Consider the following 22,332-nt stretch of genomic DNA (forward strand, 5'->3'; position numbering starts at 1 on the left):
TTCAGTAGAGGTAGCTAGCTCACCTTCACCCTGCAGCAGCCATCAGTGTCACTCATTTCTCCACTTGTCTCCAGTGCAGAAGCTTTCTCTTCCTTTCTGTCGCCAATGCTGCCCAAGTCCAGAGCAGCTGGCCACAATGCAAATGTGCACAAAGAGCAAGGTGGCTGCTGCACAGGTGGCTAGCAGCAGAGTACCGCAGTCAGGCACTCGCCTGATCTCCCTGCATTGCAGCATTTGCAAGCTTGCAAATGCTGCACCAGTTTAGCCTGCTGCTTTGGTGCCCTTGCTTCTGTGGTGCCCTAGGCCATGGCCTAGGTGCCCTTGGCCTAAATCCGGCCCTGGATACGGCTGCCGGAGGGGCCGGATGAAAAAATAGCGCATGTTGGAACGGAGGCCGGAGTCCGGATCCGGCCCGGATCCGGTCCGGCTCCGGTTCTGCAGAACGGACCCATGTGAACGGACGCATAGGCTTTAATTGCTATGCCGTGCGTCCGTTCCGTCCGTTCTGCAGGCGGTGCGGCTCCGGCACGGCGATTCCGGAGGGCCACCGCAAGTGTGAACCGGGCCTTAATTAGCCACTGTATTCAAACCTTTTCAAAGAAGCGTCTGGATTTCCACTTTAACAGCCCATACCCCCTTATGCTCTGCTGCAGCATGGTTACAGCATGGTTAATGTGACACAAGAAAGACGTGTTTGAGATCACAGAATGTCTTTTCCATAGCATAGAATACAGTGTACATGAAGCAAGCACTGCCGATCCCTTACACATGTAAAAGGTTTTAATTAAAGAAAAAAAATTGAGAGATAAGATATAGCTATATTGTAAAAAAAAAGATGGGATTGTGCAAATCACGGTCCAGGTACGTCAGGTGGCCTCATCCCCCTCACCTTCCAGAGCTTGCCTCCTCCGCAGCTCCAGCCAGCGGCTTCTACAGTCTCCTCCTCCAAGATGATGATGGTGACTGGGGTGATGATGATGATCAGAGGAAGGAGGGGGCAGCTGCTGATGCTGATGATGGAGGAGGATGCAGGTTGGCTTCTCAGCTTCGTGCATTGCTCACACAGCAGTGGAGCATCCTTGGCAGGTCACTGCTCTCGGCAGTAGCTGACAGCAAGACGTAGTTGCACAAGGCTGGGGAGTGCCTTGCAGCGGCAGTCCTTTCTCAATGTCTCCCTTGCGAGGCTGTTTTTCTTCCCCAGTCCAGCTGCGTCCCCCTCTCATTCCCAGGCCATCCTTGTTTGGCCTCTTGCTGCTTGAGCTCCTTGTGCTGCTGCTGGAGGAGGAGGAGCAGCAGCTGCCTGGGAGCCCCGGGACTCCATCCTCCCATCAGTCTTCCTCCAGCACCCTGCCTGCTGAGGATCCCCTATTACCAGAAAATGAAGGCAGAAAGGGAGGACCTGTCAATGATCAACCTATCCGTACAGCAAGTACTGAGCCTATGGGCACATGGGACAGTGCTCAGGAGTCTGACCGGTGAGTCTCCAGTACCTTGGATAGTGTCCTTCCACCTGCTCCTATGGTCTGACAGCTTTATCATACAGAGTTTGTCGTACCCCCCAGTAAATTGTACTTTGTGTGAAAGAGAATGGTTCACTTGCATCACCCATTGTTTGCCAGAACTACAATCCCCTGTGCTCTGCAATGCAAAGTTGAGATGCTGTAGTAAAAGGTTGGATTTCAGCATGACAAAGACAAGTAGTGTAGATTGTAAATACCTACTTAGAAATCACTGACACTGTAAATTACAGTTCTTAAAACAAAGCTAAGATGTGAGCATGTCTACATAATTGTATTGCCATGGCATTGTACTGTCCCATTCATTTACCAAGACAACAGAAATCTCAGTGGATTTTAGTATCCAGGGCATTAGCTGTTATTTGGCTGCACTTGCATTGGGAACAAATGCTACATTTTTATTCAGGGTTCTTTATTTTAAATGGCGCCCTCCTGAATACAGAGTAGGAGCTTTGTTATATGCTATTTAAAATGCACATTTGTGCCTTTGGGTTGTGCTATGTGTGAGTTTAATTGTGTTGCTCATATAAAGGTTCATGTCTGAAGTTGGTCATTGTAGAGGCAATGAGTGTAGTGATCATTCTTAGCATTTCTAATTGCCACAGTTTTTTTAAAGGACAACTGAAGTGAGAAGAATATGGAGGCTTCCATATTCATTTCCTTTTTAAACAATACCAGTTGCCTGGCAGTCCTGCTGGTCTATTTGGTGGAAGTAGTGTCTTAATTACACCAGAAACAAGCATGCAGCTAATCTTCTAAGATCTGACAATAATGTCAGAAATACCTGTTTTGCTGCATGCTTGTTCAGGGCCTATGGCCTTTCACACTGGCACGGTGCGTTAGAGCTTTTTACCGCACCTCACCACTATGCCAATGAAAGTCTATGGGTGCTTTCATAAAGCATGCGGTGTGCCAGAAGTGGTCAGGCTAATGGAAGTGCATACCTACGTTACCTGGGACTCCTGCAGCAACGTGCGGCGGACCGGAAGTCGTGTAAGCCTATGGCGATACACGTGTTTAAAAACAACCGCCACATGTTTTAAACATTGTGCATGTGCATAAGTGTATTTTAGCAATAAACTCCCATGCATGTCATTGATTCGGCCACAGGAAGTAAACGAGAGCATCACTTCCTGCTCGGCCTGCTGCCAAATGGGGATTACTGCGTAGTAACGCAGTAATCCCCAAAGGCTGCTTTTGGCGTTGCGTTCCCCGAACTGCACCGCTAAAGTCAATCCGCAGCCTGAAACCGGCCTAAAAGTATTGAAGGCAGAGGATCAGCATGACATCCAGACAACTGGTATTGTCTAAAAGGAAATAAATATGCAACCTCCATATCCCTCTTGCTTCAGTTGTTTTTTGATGGATTGTAAAGTTCAAATTCTTAGTTACTTGTGTTTCATTGTCAAAACCCCTCACTTGTGAACTGTTTAATTTTTTTTTTTTTTTTTTTTTTAAATGTGACATCTTATTTTATAAAACTATTTTAAGTGCAGGAGCAGCAATATGCATTCTCAGGCCAATGCAGAAGCAGTGATAGTTCTACGGGGCTATCACATTAAGGCTGCTTTCACAGTGAGACGTTACAGGCGCACGTTAGTGCAGCCTGTAACGCTCCCCAACCCACAGCAATGTAACTGCAATGGGCTGTTCACAGTGCCCACGTTACCATACATTGTAACGCTGCACGTCAATCTAAGGTGCAGCATGCTACGCGTTACAGCGGCTTTGCTGCGTTAGCCTGCTTGCACATGGCTAATTAATATTCACTGCACTGTGCTGACGTCACTGGCGGGACCACGTGATGTGGAGTGTTCCGCTCACGTGGTCTCCACCAGCGCATGCATACTATAGTACGCATCACGGACACATCAAAGAGCCGCTAACGTCCTCTGCCACCACCACCATGCGTTGCGTTAGGTGCACATTATGCGACCTTAAAGCGGAATATAACCCTGCATTTCAACTTTGCTCTAAAACATTATTTACAGCATATTATATGCAAAAAGCATTTTTTTTTTACTAGACCAGCATTGGAAGGGTTAAAGGGGAACTGAAGAGAGAGGTATATGGAGGCTGTCATGTTTATTTCCTTTTAATCAATACCAGTTACCTGGCGGCCCTGCTGGTCTATTTCTCTGCAGTAGTATCTGAATAACACCAGAAACAAGCATGCAGCTAGTCTTGTCAGATCAGACTTATAAGTCTGAACCACTGAAACACCTGATCTGCTGCATGCTTGTTCAGGGGCTATGGCTAATAGTATTAGAGACAAAGGATCAGCAGGGCTGCCAGGCAACTGGTATTGTCTAAAAGGAAATAAACATGACAGCCTCCATATACCTCTCTCTTCAGTTCCCCTTTAAACACAGAGGTTTTAAGTTCCGTGCAGACATTCAGATGGTTACATTCTATTTAGTTAGTGTGTAACTGTTTATTAATAGATACATCTCTTTGGCTGTCCTCCAAGCTCCTTCTCAGTGAGAGAGATGAGTCATAATAAACACATATTTGTAAACAAAAAGTATCTAACTCAAGTTCGGATTCGGTTGCAGAAATCTCTAGGGACTTTAAAGCCCTGTGTAACCCTTCCAATGCTGGTCTAGTAAAAAAAAAAATGCTGGTTGCATATAATATACTGTAAATAATGTTTTAGAGCAAAGTTGAAATGCAGGGTTATATTCCGCTTTAACGTAGCACCTAACGCAACGTCTTAGTGGGAAAGAAGCCTAAATGTGGAGCGGTGGGGTGGGTCCTGTCTTAACGTTGCAAAAGTAACTGTGCGTCATGTTTGGTGAACCTGGACCAGTATGGTCGCACCTCATCAGTAATTTGCTGTGCGATCTTTCTGGACCGTTGCGGTGCAATCTTATAACAATATAACAGAATAGAATAGAACAAGTGAAAAAGGGGCCTGACAGTAAGCAGAACAAGGGAAGTAGGCTAATTCTGTAAGGAATATGCCATTGTACGGTACAGAAAGTGAAACTATCAAATTTGTAAACAAAAAATGATTCCCTATTTTATTACTTCCTACCTGAAAGGCTTAAGGGCCCTTTGATGCTGCCAGTGCACCCACGTGCTGCCCATGGGATTGTTTTCAGTGTGTTCAATCCTGTCAGTTCACACTGCGATTTGTTATTTGTGAAAAGAGTAGTTTGGAGTGTTGTGACTTGGGATGAGAGAGAATGTTTTCTGGCAATGTTGCGAGAAACTTCACCTTAATAGTTTTGCAAATTGCATTAAAGTCAATGGCACTGACTTTAGTGGTTAATAACAAAACCTGCACACATACAGGCAAGGCAAATAGTTGGAACAATGGGGAAAAATGCTTTTCAAAAATACCTTGTCGTTTTTTGAGAAAATCAATTTTAAAAGTTATGATAGGAAAATTATTTTTAAATGCAGTTAAATGACAGATAATTTATCTACCTATCAGTATTGAAAGTGTACATATACCCCCCAAAAACAGCAGTGAATTTCCTGCTGGAGTTTTCTGTTGGTCAGTACACTGACAAATGTAATGACCAACAAGAAGCAAGTTGTAATGCTTTTACTGGGGATCAATGTACAGCTGCAGTACTGCTGTATAAAGATCTCTGGCAAGCCTTTTTAACCCCTTGCCACCCATGCAGGTTATACCAGCACCCATGATATGGGGGGGGGGGGGGGGGGTGACAACCCCTCTTCCCCAAAGTCCTTTTCTAGCCCATAGACAAGGAGCTCATCCTGAGGTCTGGGGACCCAGGAGCAGGTGGGGGTAATTTCCTTATGCCTGTGAGTGTAGGCCCTGAGGGATTCTTTGTTGACATCTGGGGGTCTTCTTTAACAAGGGGACTCCCAGATTCCCCCCCCTCCCCCCCCCCCCCAGGTGAAATGAGCATAGGGGTACTAATATAACCCTTGCCCATTTCCACAAAGGGTTAAAGTTAAATAAAATATAAAAATGATAAAGGTCCTTTATTGCTCTTAATTAACCATACAGTAAAACCTTGGATTGAGTGGAATTTGGTTTAAGAACACTTCGCAATACAAGCAAACATTTTTGTGAAAGTCTGACTTGATATACAAGCAATGTCTTGATATACAAGCAAAAAAAGATGGGAATGATTCTGTTAGTTATAGTAAAAGTCTTGTTTACATTTTTATTTTATATTACTACTAGTAAAAAGGCATGCCCGTTAAAAAAAACGGCGCTATGCCACTGCTGCTCGCCCGTCCCTCCCCGCTGTCCGAAGCATATGCACACAGGGAGATGTTGCTTGCTTGGCAGTTGGAAAAAGCTGTTATTTCCCACAATGCAACGAGGTTCACCGACAGCAAACTGTCAGGTCTGGAAGCAGGGACACAGGGACATAGGAGGAAGCAGGGACACAATGGGGTTGATTCACAAAGCGGTGCTAACCTACTTAGCATGCCTAAAGACTTTTAGGCGTGATAACCATTGCACTAAGTAGGTTAGCACCGTTTTGAGAAATAAACTCGCGCGCAAAGTCTGATGCGCGCGGAAAGTCGCATAGGGTTTAGTGGGCGCATAAAACTTTACGTGCGCAAAACTTTATGCGCACTAAAGCTTACGCGAGCAAACTATTATGGGCGCATTAGCACGCGAAGAGGCAGTTTGCACGTGATAAGCAGCTTTTCACTGGCGTGCTAACAGTTAGCACGCTTTTGTGAATCAAGCCCAATGGGTATTATTTATAGAGGATAACTGTTTTTGGACTGTGGAATGAATCAACTGGGTTTCCATTCATTCTTATGGGGAAATTAGCTTTGATATAAGAGTGCTTTGGATTACAAGCATGTTTCCTTAATCCTTAACGAATTATGCTCACAAACCAAAGGTCCATTGTACTCACTTTTAATTCATGATCCATACCAATACAGATGTTGATTGAAGACAAGGGTCTCATCCCCAGCTCCAGTACCCAGGAGGAAGTGAGAATAACTAGTACCCCCATGCCTGTGGATGTAGGCCATAGGGGAGGCTCATGGTGGCATTTTCAGGTCCCCTTTATCAAGGGGACATCCAGATGCCCACCCCCTCAGATGCAATGGGTATAAGGTTACCCCATGGACCACAGCACGCCAGGCCCCTTTGTCTTCTACTGATTCTCAAAGCTTTTTCAAGCTCATATTTGTTGCTTACATGATAATATATAGCCATCTCATTCTCTGCTTTCCCCTTGTCCTTTTGCTCTTTATCTTTCCCAGCATTAGGGTCTCCTCCAGTGAGTTCCGCCTTCTTATTGTGTGCCCAAAGTATTTCAGCTTCAAGTTCAGCATTGCTCCTTTCAATGAACAGTCAAGTTTAATTTTGTTAAAGGAAACATGAGTTGAAAAAATGTATTGCTAATTTACATACCTGGGGCTTCCTCCAGCCCCTAGAAGCCTCTGTGTCCCTTATCTCAGGTCTGCCATCAGCCACACTCCTGGGATTCCCTCCGTAGCGGCCGACACATGCACTCATCACTGAGATAGGAGATCAGGAGAGAGCTGGCACTTGATGCTGGCTAAATGCACAGCATCTTGCCCTTGGAGCTGTAGCGTGCCACCAATTGTAGATTGCAGTAGGTACAGTTGAAAACAGCGCTGGGTACAAAAACATACTGTATGTTTCCAAGACTTGTTAAAAAGTTGCACACAGAGTAACAGGCATAAAGGAGTTGATGGCCTAACAGCTGTTTCACGGGAGAGCCCGCTTCCTCAAAGACCAAAGGTCATCACTGCTGGACTGAAATGGAACCCCAACAAAAGCATCTTTGATTTAGCCACTGGGGGATCCTTCCATTGGTTAGTGTAATAACCAATTGAAAAACCCAGTGGTAAAGTCAAAGATGCTTTTTTCAGGCTTCCCTTTCAGTCCAGTGGCAGTGAGCTAGGATGTTAGTAGTATGGTGGGTGTAGGGGGCAACAGGGATGTCTGGGGTGGAGGGGCCCTGGGTGAGGGAGGGGGGAGCTCTGGGTGCCAGAAGGGGGCAGATGCAGGCGGCAGTGTATGCGGGGGCTGGGAGGCTTGCTATAACAAACAAAAAAAAAGGATTCAATGGTAAAATGAATGGTACTTCATTAAAAAAAAATACAAGAATCTTTTATTAATTACCCCACCATGATACAAGTCTGTCCCAATCATTGCAATTCTATAAGGTCACTGTTAAATTTTAAATTGTACACTAGATCAATGGATCAGTGGAGAGCACTTGCAGGAAATTCATAGATTTTGTCATGTTCAGTGTTCAGTGTTGCAGCATGGATTTTCTTGTGTGTATCATTTTTTATATAGAAAATAACAGGTTGAAAGATTACTTCAACTTTTAACAATAGATATGGGTGATTTGCTGTCCATGAATTTGCGTGCTACTGTAGGTGCCCATGTTAAACTAATGATTTACAATCTACAGCAAAGTAATGCTGGTACGGTTGTAGCGGAACACTGCTTCTGCTACAGGGATGGCATATTTTCCTCTGAGAGGGCTGCTCAGCTGGGAAATATAAGCCCTACCAACTCAGCAGCATGCTTTAGCCTGACCTAGGAGAGTACACAGGCACAATCAGCACAAATAAAAATTCTATCATGATTGGTTAGTGCTATGTTTGTGGCCAATCGTGCTGCAAAAGTTAAGAACTGTGCTGCCTTCATTTTGAAGATAAAAGCACTTATTATTTCCAAAACAATACACACATCACCCTGCCATCACCATTTTATGTTTTATAGTTTTTGAGATATTCACGTTTTTATAAAGATCAAAAGTTCACTCAGGCTCACTCAGCCTTTGCAATGTTGTAGTGGGACTGAGTGAACAGAAATGGGCACAAATGTAGCACTAACCCAATGGGCACAAACGTAGCACTAACCAAGCATGATGGAATTTTTATTTGTGCTGATTGTAGGTGGGGCAGCTTCACGGAGCTAAAAAGGTAATGTTGAGTTGAACTTTACTGAATATTTAGCAAGATAATATCAGGGCCTTCAAAAATTAAAAAAGCAAAATGTTTTCCCAGGAGACAGGCCTGAGGCCTAAGGAATCAAATATTCAGACAGGGGTTTGAGGGAAAAGCTGCTATCAATACAAAATGTAACTAATAAAGGTGATGATAAAAACTATAAACACTTTAATTCTGCACTTTTTAAAAAGTATACTAAAGATTTCAAGATTTTCTAAAAAGCTGTAGTTGACAATTCTGACAGACTGGAGTAACCACCCATTAGAAAATCACAGACCTTTTATTATTAAGAATCTTCCCTGTGTATCTTTGCTTATTTTATAATAATAAAAGGGAAATTCAATGATAGAAGGATGACCCTAGGCGTGATCTATGCGCCAAATACGGGTCAGGTGGGATTCATGGACCAGTTTTTGAATAGGTTAGATGAATTCGCAGAGGGGACAATAGTGGTTGCGGGGGATTTAAATTTTGCAATGGACCCTCATATAGATACGTCCACGGGGAAGTCATCCCTCACTAGAGGTGCCCATCAAAGAGTTAGGAGGGAACTAAGTAAACGTCAATTAGTGGACATTTGGCGGATTCAACACCCTACATCAAGAGATTATACATACTACTCGCACCCGCATAACTCATACTCTAGACTGGATTACTTCTTGGTCTCACATAACCTATTGTCAGAAGAAATTGAGGCAAGAATTGAATCATCAGTACTATCAGATCACTCCCCGACCATTCTTAAGGCAGTTGGCTGATGGTGTAATGGTTAAGGGCTCTGCCTCTGACACAGGAGACCAGGGTTCGAATCTCGGCTCTGCCTGTTCAGTAAGCCAGCACTAATTCAGTAGGAGACCTTTGGCAAGTCTCCCTTACACTGCTACTGCCAATAAAGCGCGCCCTAGTGGCTGCTGCTCTGCTCTGGCGCTTTGAGTCCGCAAGGAGAAAAGCGCAATATAAATGTTATTTGTCTTGTGTTAAGGTGGGATTTAGAGCAAGGGAGAGGGGCCCATGGAATTGGAAGTTAAATGAATCACTGCTGAGAAAAGAGGAAGTGGCGCAGATGCTTGAGGAGGAGATGAAACGCTACTTCAAGGAGAACGATAAGGGTGAGTTATCGCCAATAGTGGTGTGGGAGGCCCATAAGGTGGTAATGAGGGGAATCCTGATTAGAGAGGGGAGTAGAATGAAGAAAGCAAGAGAGGGGGAAATATCAGGGTGCGTGGCGGAAATAACAAGGTTGGAGGTACAGCATAAAAAAACGCTGACAGAGAACGTACGGATAGAATTGACAAGAGAAAGAGAGAAGCTTAAGAATTTGTTATTTTCAAAGGAAAAATTTGCAGCAACCAGATGTAAAAGGAATTTTTACGAGTTTGGAAATAAGGGTAGTAGGCTGCTGGCGAGACAGCTAAAGCAACAACAGACGGTGAATTACATTCCATTCCTATGCGATAACAAAGGCCAAAAACATTATAGGAACGAGTCCCTATGTAGGATGTTTCATAAATATTATGCGAAACTATACGGGTTGGAAGAGGGTGAGCTGGGGAGTAAGGAGGGCATGCAGGACTATGTGACAGCCTCTGGCATGGGAAAAATACATCCTATGGATGCAGATAATATGGAAAGAGAAATATCGGTGGAGGAATTGGACAGGGCACTGGGACAAATGCCGGGGGGGAAGGCCCCGGGCCCGGACGGATATACCCTTGAATATTATAGAAGATTTGGGGAAACCCTGAAACCCTACTGGGTGAGGGCATTAAATGCCATTAAGGCAAGGGAGGGTGGGAAGGGTAGATTGGGCCGGGAATCCCTGGTGTCTCATATTTCGGTAATACCAAAGGAGGGGAAAGATCTGGCATCCTGCGCGGGATATAGGCCCATATCTTTATTAAATATAGATCTAAAGGTGCTAGCAAAAATCTTAGCAAATAGGATAAACCCAGTATTAAAGGAGCTGGTACACTTTGATCAGGTAGGCTTTATACAGGGGAGAGAGGCAAGGGATAATACTGTGAGGTCGGTGGACGTGATGCAGTGGGTGGGTTCCTCACCTGACCCTGTGGTCTTACTATCAACAGATGCGGAAAAGGCATTTGACAGGGTCAGGTGGGGATATATTAAGGTGGTGTTGGAGCATATAGGCCTGGGTGAAAATATGAGAGCCTGGATAGCATCCATGCAGTGGCGTAGCTATGGAGCTCGGGGCCCCGGTGCGAGTTTTACATTGGGCCCCCCCAAGCACTCTATACGTAACACTTGATACGGCACAACAAAACCTGCTAAGGTCATTTACAGTATTAGAGGTACAAGAATGGAATGGTGAGCAGTTTGTTAATGATTACTACAATTCAAAGCATCTATAGAAGTGATTATTACCACCACAGGACCAATAAACAGCATATACTCTGGTTTAGGAAGGGCTCCATGGGGCCCCTCTGGCCCAAGGGCCCCGATGCGGTCGCTACCTCTGCAACCTCTATTGCTACGCCCCTGCATCCATGTATAGAGACTTAACGGCCAGAGTAAAAGTAAATGGAGTACTGTCCGGTCCCCTGGAAATAACAAATGGTACCCGGCAGGGTTGCCCGTTATCACCCCTGGTATTTGCCCTAACCCTGGAGCCATTCTTGAGAACAATTCGTAAAAATGTAGATATTACTGGGGTAAAAATAGGCGGGACAGAGCACAAGATCGCAGCATATGCGGACGATTTGCTGTTTTATCTGACAAATCCCAGAATAGCCCTGCCAAACTTAATGAAGGCATTTAGTGAATATGGGAAGATTGCAAATTTTAAGATTAATTGGGACAAATGCGAAGCGATGAGTATGGGGATGAAGGAGGAGGAGGTAGAACAACTGAAAATAAACTTTCCGTTTAGATGGGTGAAAGATTCCCTAAATTACCTAGGTATAAAATTGGCGAGAAATATGCAAGAGAATGTCAGTTTAAATTATTACCCCCTACTTAAAACACTGAAAAAAGATCTAGAAAGATGGGCTAAACTGAAACTCTCATGGTATGGAAGGATCAGCGTGCTTAAAATGAATATCATGCCGAGGCTGCTATATGTCTTCCAGGCCCTCCCTGTTCCCCTACCCAGAAGCTACTTGGATGAATTAAGGAGGATGTTTACAAAGTTTGTGTGGCAGAGCAGAAGGGCGAGGCTGAAATTTGCATTTATCTCACAGTCAAAAGATAAAGGGGGATTAGCGGTACCGGACCCCATAAGATATTATCAGGCAGCTGTTTGTACTAGGGTGGTGGATTGGAATAGAAACGAAGCTTCTAAACAATGGGTCGGGTTGGAGAAGGAATTCCTGGAAGGGGAATTAAGGGATGCTCCCTGGCTCCCATATATAGTGGAGACATCTCGAATGCCAGGCTCCCTGGTAGAAAACACCCTGAAAATCTTTAAGAAGGTAAGTAGTAGGAGGGAGATGTCGGCGAGCCCCTCCCCTCTTATGCCATTGTTGGGAAATAGCAGATTCCCGCCGGGGTGTCGTAAAGGAAGCTATAGAGAATGGAGGAGGGGAAGAAGCCCACGGATCTGTTCAATGATCAGAAAAGGTAGATGGTTGGAGGAAGGGGAAATTGCAGAACAACTACAGGTGACGCAGATAGATAGGTGGAGCATGTACCAATTTAGACATTTCCTTCGTGCATTGGGCACGAGGGAAATACTGTCTAGGGAGTTGACTCAGTTTGAGAAGCTATGTATGATGGAGGGATCGACTAAGGGAACACTGGCAAAAATTTATAAAATTTTGGAGGAGGAGGAGGACCACACCTTAAAGTATAAACTAAAGTGGGAGGAGGATATAGGGAGGAAATGGAAGAGCGCCCAATGGGAAAGAATTGTGAGGATGACATACAAGGCCTCGATGTCCACAAGAATACAGGAATCTGGGTATAAGTTGGTAATGCGGTGGTATTATACGCCAGTTAGATTAAACAAGATGAATGAAGCAAGCCCGTTATGCTGGAGGTGTGGAAAAGAGAGAGGAGATCTAATGCACATCTGGTGGACATGTGAAGGCCTTGTTGGATACTGGGAGAAGGTAAAGAAATATATATGGGAACTGGCTGGAATACCAGCTCAGTCAGGCCCGGAGGTATATTTGCTACATTTGGTGGAAAAAGGGATTAAAGAATACAGAGGGTCTTTGGGGATGCACTTAATCAATGCCGCGCGAATCCTAATCGCGAGAAATTGGAAGTGCCAACAGGCCCCATCCATAAGGGAATGGTTTATAGAGATTGACCAAATTTACCAGATGGAAGAACTTTCATGTATTATTAAAGGAAAAGAAAACCGGGGGTGGGATAAATGGTTAGAATTCAGAGCAACAGAAGAGTATGAGAGGGGCAAAATATAGGGCTCAGAAGGGAATGGGAGGCGCGCCTATGGGCAGGGAGACATAGGCCCTGGCTCACCGGTTTCTGTGTACGAGTGGCAGTCGGAGGGGGAACACGGTTGAGTTTCAGGGCGGAGGCAATTTAGTACAAGTTTGGGTTGGAGTGAAGTGAAAGGCAGGTGGGCTTGGTGGGAACTTGTTCACTGTCCTGGGTGTGACTTATACTTCTGGGTGATGGTTCTAATCTTATACCAGGGTATGTTAGAGGGGGATGTAAATTGAGGATGGGGTTGGGGTTGTCCCCCCAAGAAGGGCGTAGTGTTAGGAAGGAGGTGGGGCCAATGAGAAATGGTTTAGGAGTAGGTGAGCGAAGGAGAACTGGCCCGGGGACAGTGGAGGTGGGTCAGACTTGGGGAGGAGGGGGGTGGGGGGAGGGGTGGGGATATCCTCAGGAAGATATGTATAGGAAGTTGCACTGTTACTTCTCTTTCTTTTTGTATTGTAAGCGGTTTGGAAAATATTTATTATTGGAAAAATAAAGGAAAAAAAAAAGAATAAAAAAAAAAATAAAAAAAAAGAAAATCACAGACCACAATTGTAATTAGAAGAGTCCCTTGCATGAAAAGTGACTGGCCAATCTCATAAAGCCAGGGCTGGGCCGAGGCAGAGGCGAGAGAGGCTCCAGCCTCAGGGCGCAGTGTAAGAGGGGGCGCACAATTCACTCAGCTATCATTCCCCTATTGTGTTTGAAGCAGAGAGAAATAAGAAAAGGGGATGCATGGCAGTGACTACAAGCCATGAAATAAGAATGAAATCTGCGCTCAGAGGCTGGGTCTGCTTATATTGCCCAGCCTCTGTTGCTATTTCAATCCCCCCTAAGTTCCCCCTGCGCTCCGCTCTCCCCCATAAATCACAGCCACGCTGTCGACACGCAGCGGGCTGTGTTTACCTTTGTCCTGTCACTCTCCGCCGCTCCCCCGCCTGCTCATAGCTCCGGTCCCCGCCTGCGTCCCTTCCCTCCCCGCTGATTGGAGGGAAGGGACACGGGCGGGGACCGGCGCTATGCAGGAGGTGGGGGAGCGCCGAGACTGACAGTACAAAAGTAAACACAGCCCACTGCGACACGCTGCATGTCGACTGCTCGGCTGTGATTTATGGGGGAGAGCGGAGCGCAGGGGGAACTTAGGTGGGATTGAAATAGCAACAGAGGCTGGGCAATATAAGCAGACCCAGCCTCTGAGCACAGATTTCATTCTTAGAACCCCACCTCGGGTTCTCTTTAACCACTTGAGGACCCACCCTTTACCCCCCCCTTAAGGACCAGCGCTGTTTTAGGTGATCTGTGCTGGGTGGGCTCTGCAGCCCCCAGCACAGATCAAAGGGCACTCAGAGCGATCAGATCGCCCCCCTTTTTTCCCCACTAGGGGGATGATGTGCAGGGGGGGTCTGATCGCTCCTCCTGGCTGGCATTTTGCGGGGGGGGGGGGCAACTCAAAGCCCCCCTCCGCGGCGAAATCCTCCCCCTCCCTCTCCTACCTGCCACCCCCGGGAGATCTGGGCTGCACAGGACGCTATCCGTCCTGTGCAGCCAGTGACAGGACGTCCCCTGTCACATGGCGGCGATCCCCGGCCGCTGATTGGCCGGGGATCGCCGATCTGCCTTACGGCGCTGCTGCGCAGCAGCGCCGTACAAATGTAAACAAAGCGGATTATTTCCGCTTGTGTTTACATTTAGCCTGCGAGCCGCCATCGGCGGCCCGCAGGCTATTCACGGAGCCCCCCGCCGTGAATTGACAGGAAGCAGCCGCTCGTACGAGCGGCTGCTTCCTGATTAATTAGGCTGCAGCTGGCGACGCCATACTGCGTCGCTGGTCCTGCAGCTGCCACTTTGCCGACGCACGGTATAAGCGTGCGGTCGGCAAGTGGTTAAATGTAATGCGCTGCACGCTACGCAAGCTTTTAGCTGTGTATCGCGCATATACAGGATCTTCTCAAAAAATGAGCATATTGTAGACTTTCATATATTTTAGATTCAAATACACACAACTGAAGTAGTTCAAGCCTTTTATTGTTTTAATATTGATGATTTTGGCATACAGCTCATGAAAACTCAAAATTCCTATCTCAAAAAATTAGCATATTACATCCGACCAATAAAAGAAAAACGTTTTTAAAACAAAAAAAAGTCAACCTTCAAATAATTATGTTCAGTTATGCACTCAATACTTGGTTGGGAATCCTTTTGCAGAAATTACTGCTTCAACGCGACGTGGCATGGAGGCAATCAGCCTGTGGCACTGCTCAGGTGTTATGGAGGCCCAGGATGCTTCGATAGCGGCCTTCAGCTCATTCAGAGTGTTGGGTCTTACATCTCTCAACTTTCTCTTCACAATATCCCACAGATTCTCTATGGGGTTCAGGTCAGGAGAGTTGGCAGGCCAATTGAGCACAGTAATACCATGGTCAGTGAACCATTTACCAGTGGCTTTGGCACTATGAGCAGGTGCCAGGTCGTGCTGAAAAATGAGATCTTCATCTCCATAAAGCTTTTCAGCAGATGGAAGCATGAACCCACTTTTGAACCAGAAACAGCGACAGAAGCACCTGACCTGGGCTACAGAGAAGCAGCACTGGACTGTTGCTCAGTGGTCCAAAGTACTTTTTTCGGATGAAAGCAACTTTTACATGTCATTCGGAAATCAAGGTGCCAGAGTTTGGAGGAACACTGGGGAGAGGGAAATGCCAAAATGCCTGAAGTCCAGTGTCAAGTACCCACAGTCAGTACCCACAGTCAGTGATGGTCTGGGGTGCCATGTCAGCTGCTGGTGTTGGTCCACTGTGTTTTATGGGCAGGGCAGGGTCAATGCAGCTAGCTATCAGCAGATTTTGGAGCACTTCATGCTTCCATCTGCTGAAAAGCTTTATGGAGATGAAGATTTCATTTTTCAGCACAAACTGGCACCTGCTCAAAGTGCCAAAACCACTGGTAAATGGTTTACTGACCATGGTATTACTGTGCTCAATTGGCCTGCCAACCCTCCTGACCTGAACCCCATAGAAAATCTGTGGGATATTGTGAAGAGAAAGTTGAGAGACGTAAGACCCAACACTCTGGATGAGCTTAAGGCCGCTATCGAAGCATCCTGGGCCTCCATAACACCTGAGCAGTGCCACAGGCTGATTGCCTCCATGCCACGCCGCATTGAAGCAGTCATTTATGCAAAAGGATTCCCAACCAAGTATTGAGTGCATAACTGAACATAATTATTTGAAGGTTGACTTTTATTGTTTTAAAAACACTTTTCTTTTATTGGTCGGATGAAATATGCTAATTTTTTGAGATAGGAATTTTGGGTTCTCATGAGCTGTATGCCAAAATCATCAATATTAAAACAATAAAAGGCTTGAACTACTTCAGTTGTGTGTATTTGAATCTAAAATATATGAAAGTCTAATGTTTATCAGTACATTACAGAAAATAATGAACTTTATCACAATATGCTAATTTTTGGAGAAGATCCTGTATACAGGAGTGCACGCTATGCTGCCTATACCTTAAGCCTCCTTCCAGCAAATAAGGAGCGCTCTTCTCCTCCCACCCTGAGCCCCTTCGCGTCCAATCATTATAAAGGATGTGATCCTTGCACTCTGATTGGCTCCATAGGCTGCCTGTCACTTGGTAAGCAGCCTATTGGGCCAATCAGAGTGCGGGGATCATGGCCTTTATATTGATTGGACCCAAAGGGGCTCAGGGTGGGAGGAGAGGAGTGCTCCTTATTAGCAGGAAGGAGGCTTAAAGAGGAACTCCAGTGAAAATAATGTAATAAAAAACGTGCTTCATTTTTACAGTAATTATGTATAAATGATTTAGTCAGTGTTTGCCCATTGTAAAATCTTTTAAATCCCTGATTTACGTTCTGACATTTATCACATGGTGACATTTTTACTGCTGGCAGGTGATGTAGCTGCTGCTTGCTTTTTTAGCAGTTGGAAAAAGCTGTTAACAGCTATTTCCCACAATGCAACAAGGTTCACAGACAGGAAACTGCCAGGAGTACCATGGTCCTCAGAATTTCTTGTGGAAACCACAATATCAGTCATACAGTGCCCCCTGATGATCCGTTTGTGAAAAGGAGTAGATTTCTCATGTAAAAGGGGGTATCAGCTACTGATTGGGGTGAAGTTCAATTTGTTATAAACTGTTCTTATCACCTTGCTTCGACACCATCGTCTCACAGACTGTGAGATCACTTGACTCTCCACACAGCAAACAGGAGATAGACTTTCTCAGGCTTCTTCAATGTTTACGTTATTTATTCAAGTCACAGAAAGACAGATAGATACAGTCATCATATCCTAGCTATGCCAATCTTCATGTTGCGTTACAAGCTCGTGATGAGACTCCCTGCTGAAGTCTATCAGGTACCTTCTTCCTAACTACGTTACACTAAACTACCTATGTACAGCATACATTATATCAGATTACAGAAAGGAAGAACATGCTTAGAGGTCCCAGTCGGCCTTGCGAGCTAGTGCGGAAGGAAGAAGCAGAAGTGAGCTCTCATAGCTCCCTCAGCCTTTAATACCGACTAGGAAAGAGTTAAATATGACATCATCTTCGCCACCCCCTAGATTAGTCTATTGGTGGCCCCACTTGTGGTGTCATCATACACACCTACTTGATTAATAATCAATGAGGCATTTGGCCTATATGCAGGACCGTGGATGTTTAGTAAATATGGCCAATGTTTTCTGTTCCTGTGGTTGAGGTCAGAGTAGTCCGATGGCCTTCTTTTAGGAACATGTTCTCAGTATCTGCGTGTATCCTCTGCTACACGCAGACCCTGAGATGCCTCTGCCTGCATCACAAAACCTTTATTTATTTTAAAGGCATACACTGCGGACAAGCCTTTTACATAAAACTCAGGCCAAGTAACTGAGGCCTACTTAAATTATAACACAATTCTTGGTCACGGTTTCTCTTTAAGTTAATAGAGTTCGCTATGCTGCACTAACAGCAGCATAGAATGTGCTCCTATTGTGCCGTGCACTACACAGCCAATTGCGTGTATAACGCCTAGCACATTACATTTAAAGCGGTGGAAATAGCGCAAGTAACAGGAGGTTACTCATGCTATTTTCTTTAGTGAATCAACCCCATAATCTCCCAGGAGAAGGCTTTAAGACATTATAGCCTAGACCAGTGTTTCTCAAACTTGTCCTCGTGACTCCCCAGCGGTGCATGCTTTGCAGGCAACCTCCCCTATGCACAGGTGGGGTAATGAGTGTCTGAGCTACATAGAATCCTCCTAGCTGAGACACTAATTACCCCACCTGTGCATAGGTGAGGTTGCCTGCAAAACATGCACCATTGTGGAGTCACAAGGATAGGTTTGAGAAACACTGACCTAGGCTAAACATCACTGGGAGGGCGGGATTACATACCAATATACATATACTGTATATAGATATGAGAAGTGTTTGTGATGCTGAAACCAGGATAATTAACATGAAATTGAGTATCCTATTTGCAATTAAAAGTAGGCAAAAAAGTTTTGGCGGCTGGGGCGGCAACTCCGGTTCACAGCAAATAATTAACTAATTATGTAATCTATAGTATTTAAGGGGTTCCTGACTATAAGCTCATTGTCCTGACAAAGCACCAAGCTTTGCAGTGTGAAACAGCTGTCACCCCTGCACTGGTTTGTATACTTACCTCCCCATCATAGGATGAATTGCCTGTTGCCTGTGAAAACTTTTTTGCGTACTTTTAATTACAAATAATAAACAGATGTTTTTAGCAGTGGATGTGCGCTTTCACTTTACTCTTCTTATTAGAATATTGTATTTTAAGTGGTAAGTGTTTTAGTGGCAGCCACTGCAAACGCGTAACACTCACTCGATTGGTAGTTCAGTGAACATAGCTGCAGCTGCAATAATATTAGTATGATATCTTTCCTTATGGAAATTTTTTAGAATAGATGGAATCTCTTGACTTTGAGTCATGGAGATGAGTCATTTGCCTGAAATACTACCTATAGCTCATTTTGAATATAAAATTCCATAAAAGGCCCTGACAAGTTATCGTAATTGCTGGCAGACTACATTTTCTCTTGAAAAATAATATGAGTAGTCAAAAAGGTCTATTATCTATTTATATCTAATATATCTATTTAAATCAGCATGCTGTGCAATTACCTGTAAGAATTTGGTTCACATCATTCAGCTGAACATGTCAAACCTTACCAGGCTAATATGAGGCATGCAATTGAAATGACTGGAGCCGAAAGAGCAAAGATGTTATAAGCAGGCAGTGACCATCTAACTGACTACTTATCTGTCTTTTAGAGATGTGGTACTGGGTTTTCCTATGGGCTCTCTTCTCCTCTCTCTTTGTCCATGGAGCAGCGGGAGTTCTGATGTTTGTCATGCTACAGAGGCACAAGCAAGGGAGACTGATATCTGTGGTCCTGGTCAGCATTGGGTTCCTGGCTTCTGTCATCGGAGCAATGATAACTAGTAAGTGCATTGTTAATGGCAACCTTACCAGATTATAAGAAAAAAATGCATAATAAGCTATGTTGACAAACATACTGTTTAGTGCCTAAGTTCTCTCTTAAAGGGAAGGTCCGAGGTGAATAAAAATCAAAAATCTATTTACCTGGGGCTTTTTTCAGCCCCTGGCAGCCGTCCTATGCCCTCGCCGCAGCTCCGGTGGTTCCCGGGCCTCTCCGGTGCAGATGCCGACCTCGCCAGGTTGGCATCTTACTAGCACTCCAGCGTGCGGCTCACCGAGTCACACTGACGTCATCCGGACTGTACTGCGCAGGCCAGGGGCTGGAGTAAGCCCCAGGTAAGTAGATTTTTTTATTCACCTCGGACCTTCCCTTTAAGGACAAGAGTATTATATTGCCAATAAGCCACATGGCTGCTATATGGTCCCACAACACATGGGGCCCTTGGTGTACTAAAATGTCTGCATCAAATAAAACAGATGCAAGATAGAAGTCTTTCACTGAAGTTTTCTTTGTGTTTGGCATGTTGGCATAATTTTGGTGTATATTAGCATATTGGTTTAGAGCCACAAACATTTAGTATTAAATAGCCAACAAAATTTGAATTCAGCCTTCTGTTTATGGGTTCCTGATGGAAATAGAAGCATTGATGTGATCTTAGAAGCAGTAGTGAGGGCTGGGGAATAGGAGGACTGCTGTGCGTTGAAGATAAGGACTCACTTAAAGGGTACTTGGGATGGGGCCACAGGAATAAAATAGACATACCTGGGGCTTCCTCTATGCTTTTAGTTAACCATAAATATTTACCTTTAATTAAATGATCCCATGCCAATATCCTCTCGACCTTGACTGAAAATCTCTGCGCACCCACTGCACATGTCACATGTCACTCCCTGTCGCTGGCATAAAGTATAGCAAGCCCCGGCATAGACTCTTTAAACAAGCTGATGAGGCTCCTCCTTGGTCATTTAACCGAGCAATGGGAATCCTCCCTGAGGTCCGTCAAAGCATCTTTAATTATGTTAAAGGGTACCTCCAGATTACAACATGAACCCCCTCCCAGGGCCTTCACTTTTTCTTGGGTACTGGAGGTGGGAAGAGCCCCTTGTCCATGGTATGGACAAGCGCTTTTTACAGTTGAGGGTAGAATGCAAGCGGAAACTTCCAAATTCTGCTCGGAATTTGAAATTACCAGATGGAATTTGGCAATTCTGATCTTCCCTATTAAAGAGGAACTTTAAAATACTTCTGAACTGGTGGGATTTAGTTTTAAATTATTTTATTACTGGTGCTGTGTGACTTTCACAGCACACAGCACCATCCTTTCCCTCCAGCGCCCCCCTGTGGCTGTTTTAACAACATATATTAGTGGGAAGGAAGTGACAGTTCTTCCTCCCCGCTGTGCGTACATGACTTTGCCCCCTTCGCCTGCCGCTTTAGTTCCTAATGTGTTACACTGCACACAGCGCGCAGGGGAGCTGCGCTGTGTGTGGGTTTATGTTACTTGAGGTCGAAGAATATCCAATCTCAATCATCACAAGTCCGCACACAGCGCAGCTCCCCTGTATGCAGTCTAACACATAAGGATCTAAAGCGACGGGTGGAGGGGGCAGAGTTATGTACGCACAGCGGGGAGGAAGAACTGTCACTTCCTCCCCGATAATATCCGACGTTCTGCCTTAGTCGAAGACTTTGACTGAGCAGAACGAGGGGCAGAGGGGGCACAGGAGGGGGGAAGTTGGTGCTGTGTACTAGTCACAGCACCAGCAATAAAACAATATTAAAAGTTTAACCCTCTGGGGGATAATCCCGAGCTGAGCTCGGGGTAAGCCGCCACAGAGGTTTTCTCAGGCCCTGGTGGGCCGATTTGCACAATTTTTTTTTGTTGCACGCAGCTAGCACTTTGCTAGCTGCGTGTATATACCGATCGCCGCCGCTCCGCGCTGATTCGCCGCTACTCGCCGTGCCGTGCCGCTCCCCCCCCCCAAGACCCCCTGCGCAGCCTGGCCAATCAGTGCCAGGCAGCGCTGAGGGGTGGATCGAGACTCCCTCTGACGTCACGACGTCGTTGACGTCGATGACGTCATCCCGATCGTCGCCATGGCGACGGGGGAAGCCAAACAGGAAATCCCGTTCTGAACGGGATTTCCTGTTTGCTTTGTATGCCGGAGGCGATCGGAGGGGGTGGGGGGATGCCGCTGCACAGCGGCTATCATGTAGCGAGCCCTGGGCTCGCTACATGATTTAAAAAATAAAAAAAATTTAAAAATAGTGCTGCGCCACCTCCTGGGCGATATAATTGTATACCCCAGGAGGTTAATGGGAGGGTAAAAAAGGTTAAAGGGGCACTATAGCTAATTTCTTTGATTTTTGTCACTATAATATTAATATTTGTATGTGTATAATACTTAGGAACATGTATTGTGGCAGCAGGGGCAAACGCAGGATTTTTAAGGGGGGGGGGGGGGGGGTTCCTGAAAGGTCCAGAAGCCAGTATGTCCCCGAGTGCTTCTGAATACAGGTGGCTCCATACTGCCCATGCACAAAAGTGCGCTGGCGTATTACGGAGCTGCCTATCTTTGGAAGTACTCAAGGACACGAGTGTTTCTGAGGGCTTCTGGTAGCAGCAAATGTGAACAGGGGACAGCGCTGGAACAACTCCCCAAGAGAGGAACAGGAGATAGACTTAGTTTGGACAATTCAGTGGAATATGCTACATAGTGTCACATAGCGCAAGCGATACCCATATGATGCAGGGATATATGCATCTGCGGAAGATGGCGGCGCTGTATAAATACTAAATAATAATATTTTGCCTCACCAGGATTGCACTTTTATTTAGCTTTCCTGTATGACAACAACACACAGCCAGCTCTAGGGGAAGAGGGAAACAAAGGTGAATGAAGGAGGCTGGTGCACACCAAGGGCTTGATTCACAAAGCGGTGCTAACTGTTAGCACGCCTGTGAAAACCCCCTTAGCACGTCTA

At 45.4% G+C, this 22,332-nt stretch overlaps 1 protein-coding gene across 2 annotated transcripts in view; it reads left to right on the forward strand.

Annotated features, from left to right (window-relative positions):
* Positions 1–1,001: 1,001 nt before the first annotated feature.
* The window catches only part of TMEM170B (transmembrane protein 170B), a 36,414-nt gene continuing 15,083 nt past the window's right edge, over positions 1,002–22,332 (forward strand). The window contains exons 1-2 of one of the 2 annotated variants that reach the window (XM_068234629.1): positions 1,002–1,475; positions 19,178–19,348. In XM_068234629.1, the coding sequence (XP_068090730.1) occupies positions 1,379–1,475; positions 19,178–19,348 (268 nt within the window). In that variant the 5' untranslated portion in view covers positions 1,002–1,378. The remainder of the gene's footprint in view (positions 1,476–19,177; positions 19,349–22,332) is intronic. The other variant, XM_068234630.1, reaches the window with a different exon arrangement.

This window comes from Hyperolius riggenbachi, chromosome 5 (assembly GCF_040937935.1).
Source record: "Hyperolius riggenbachi isolate aHypRig1 chromosome 5, aHypRig1.pri, whole genome shotgun sequence".
Lineage (NCBI taxonomy): Eukaryota > Metazoa > Chordata > Amphibia > Anura > Hyperoliidae > Hyperolius > Hyperolius riggenbachi.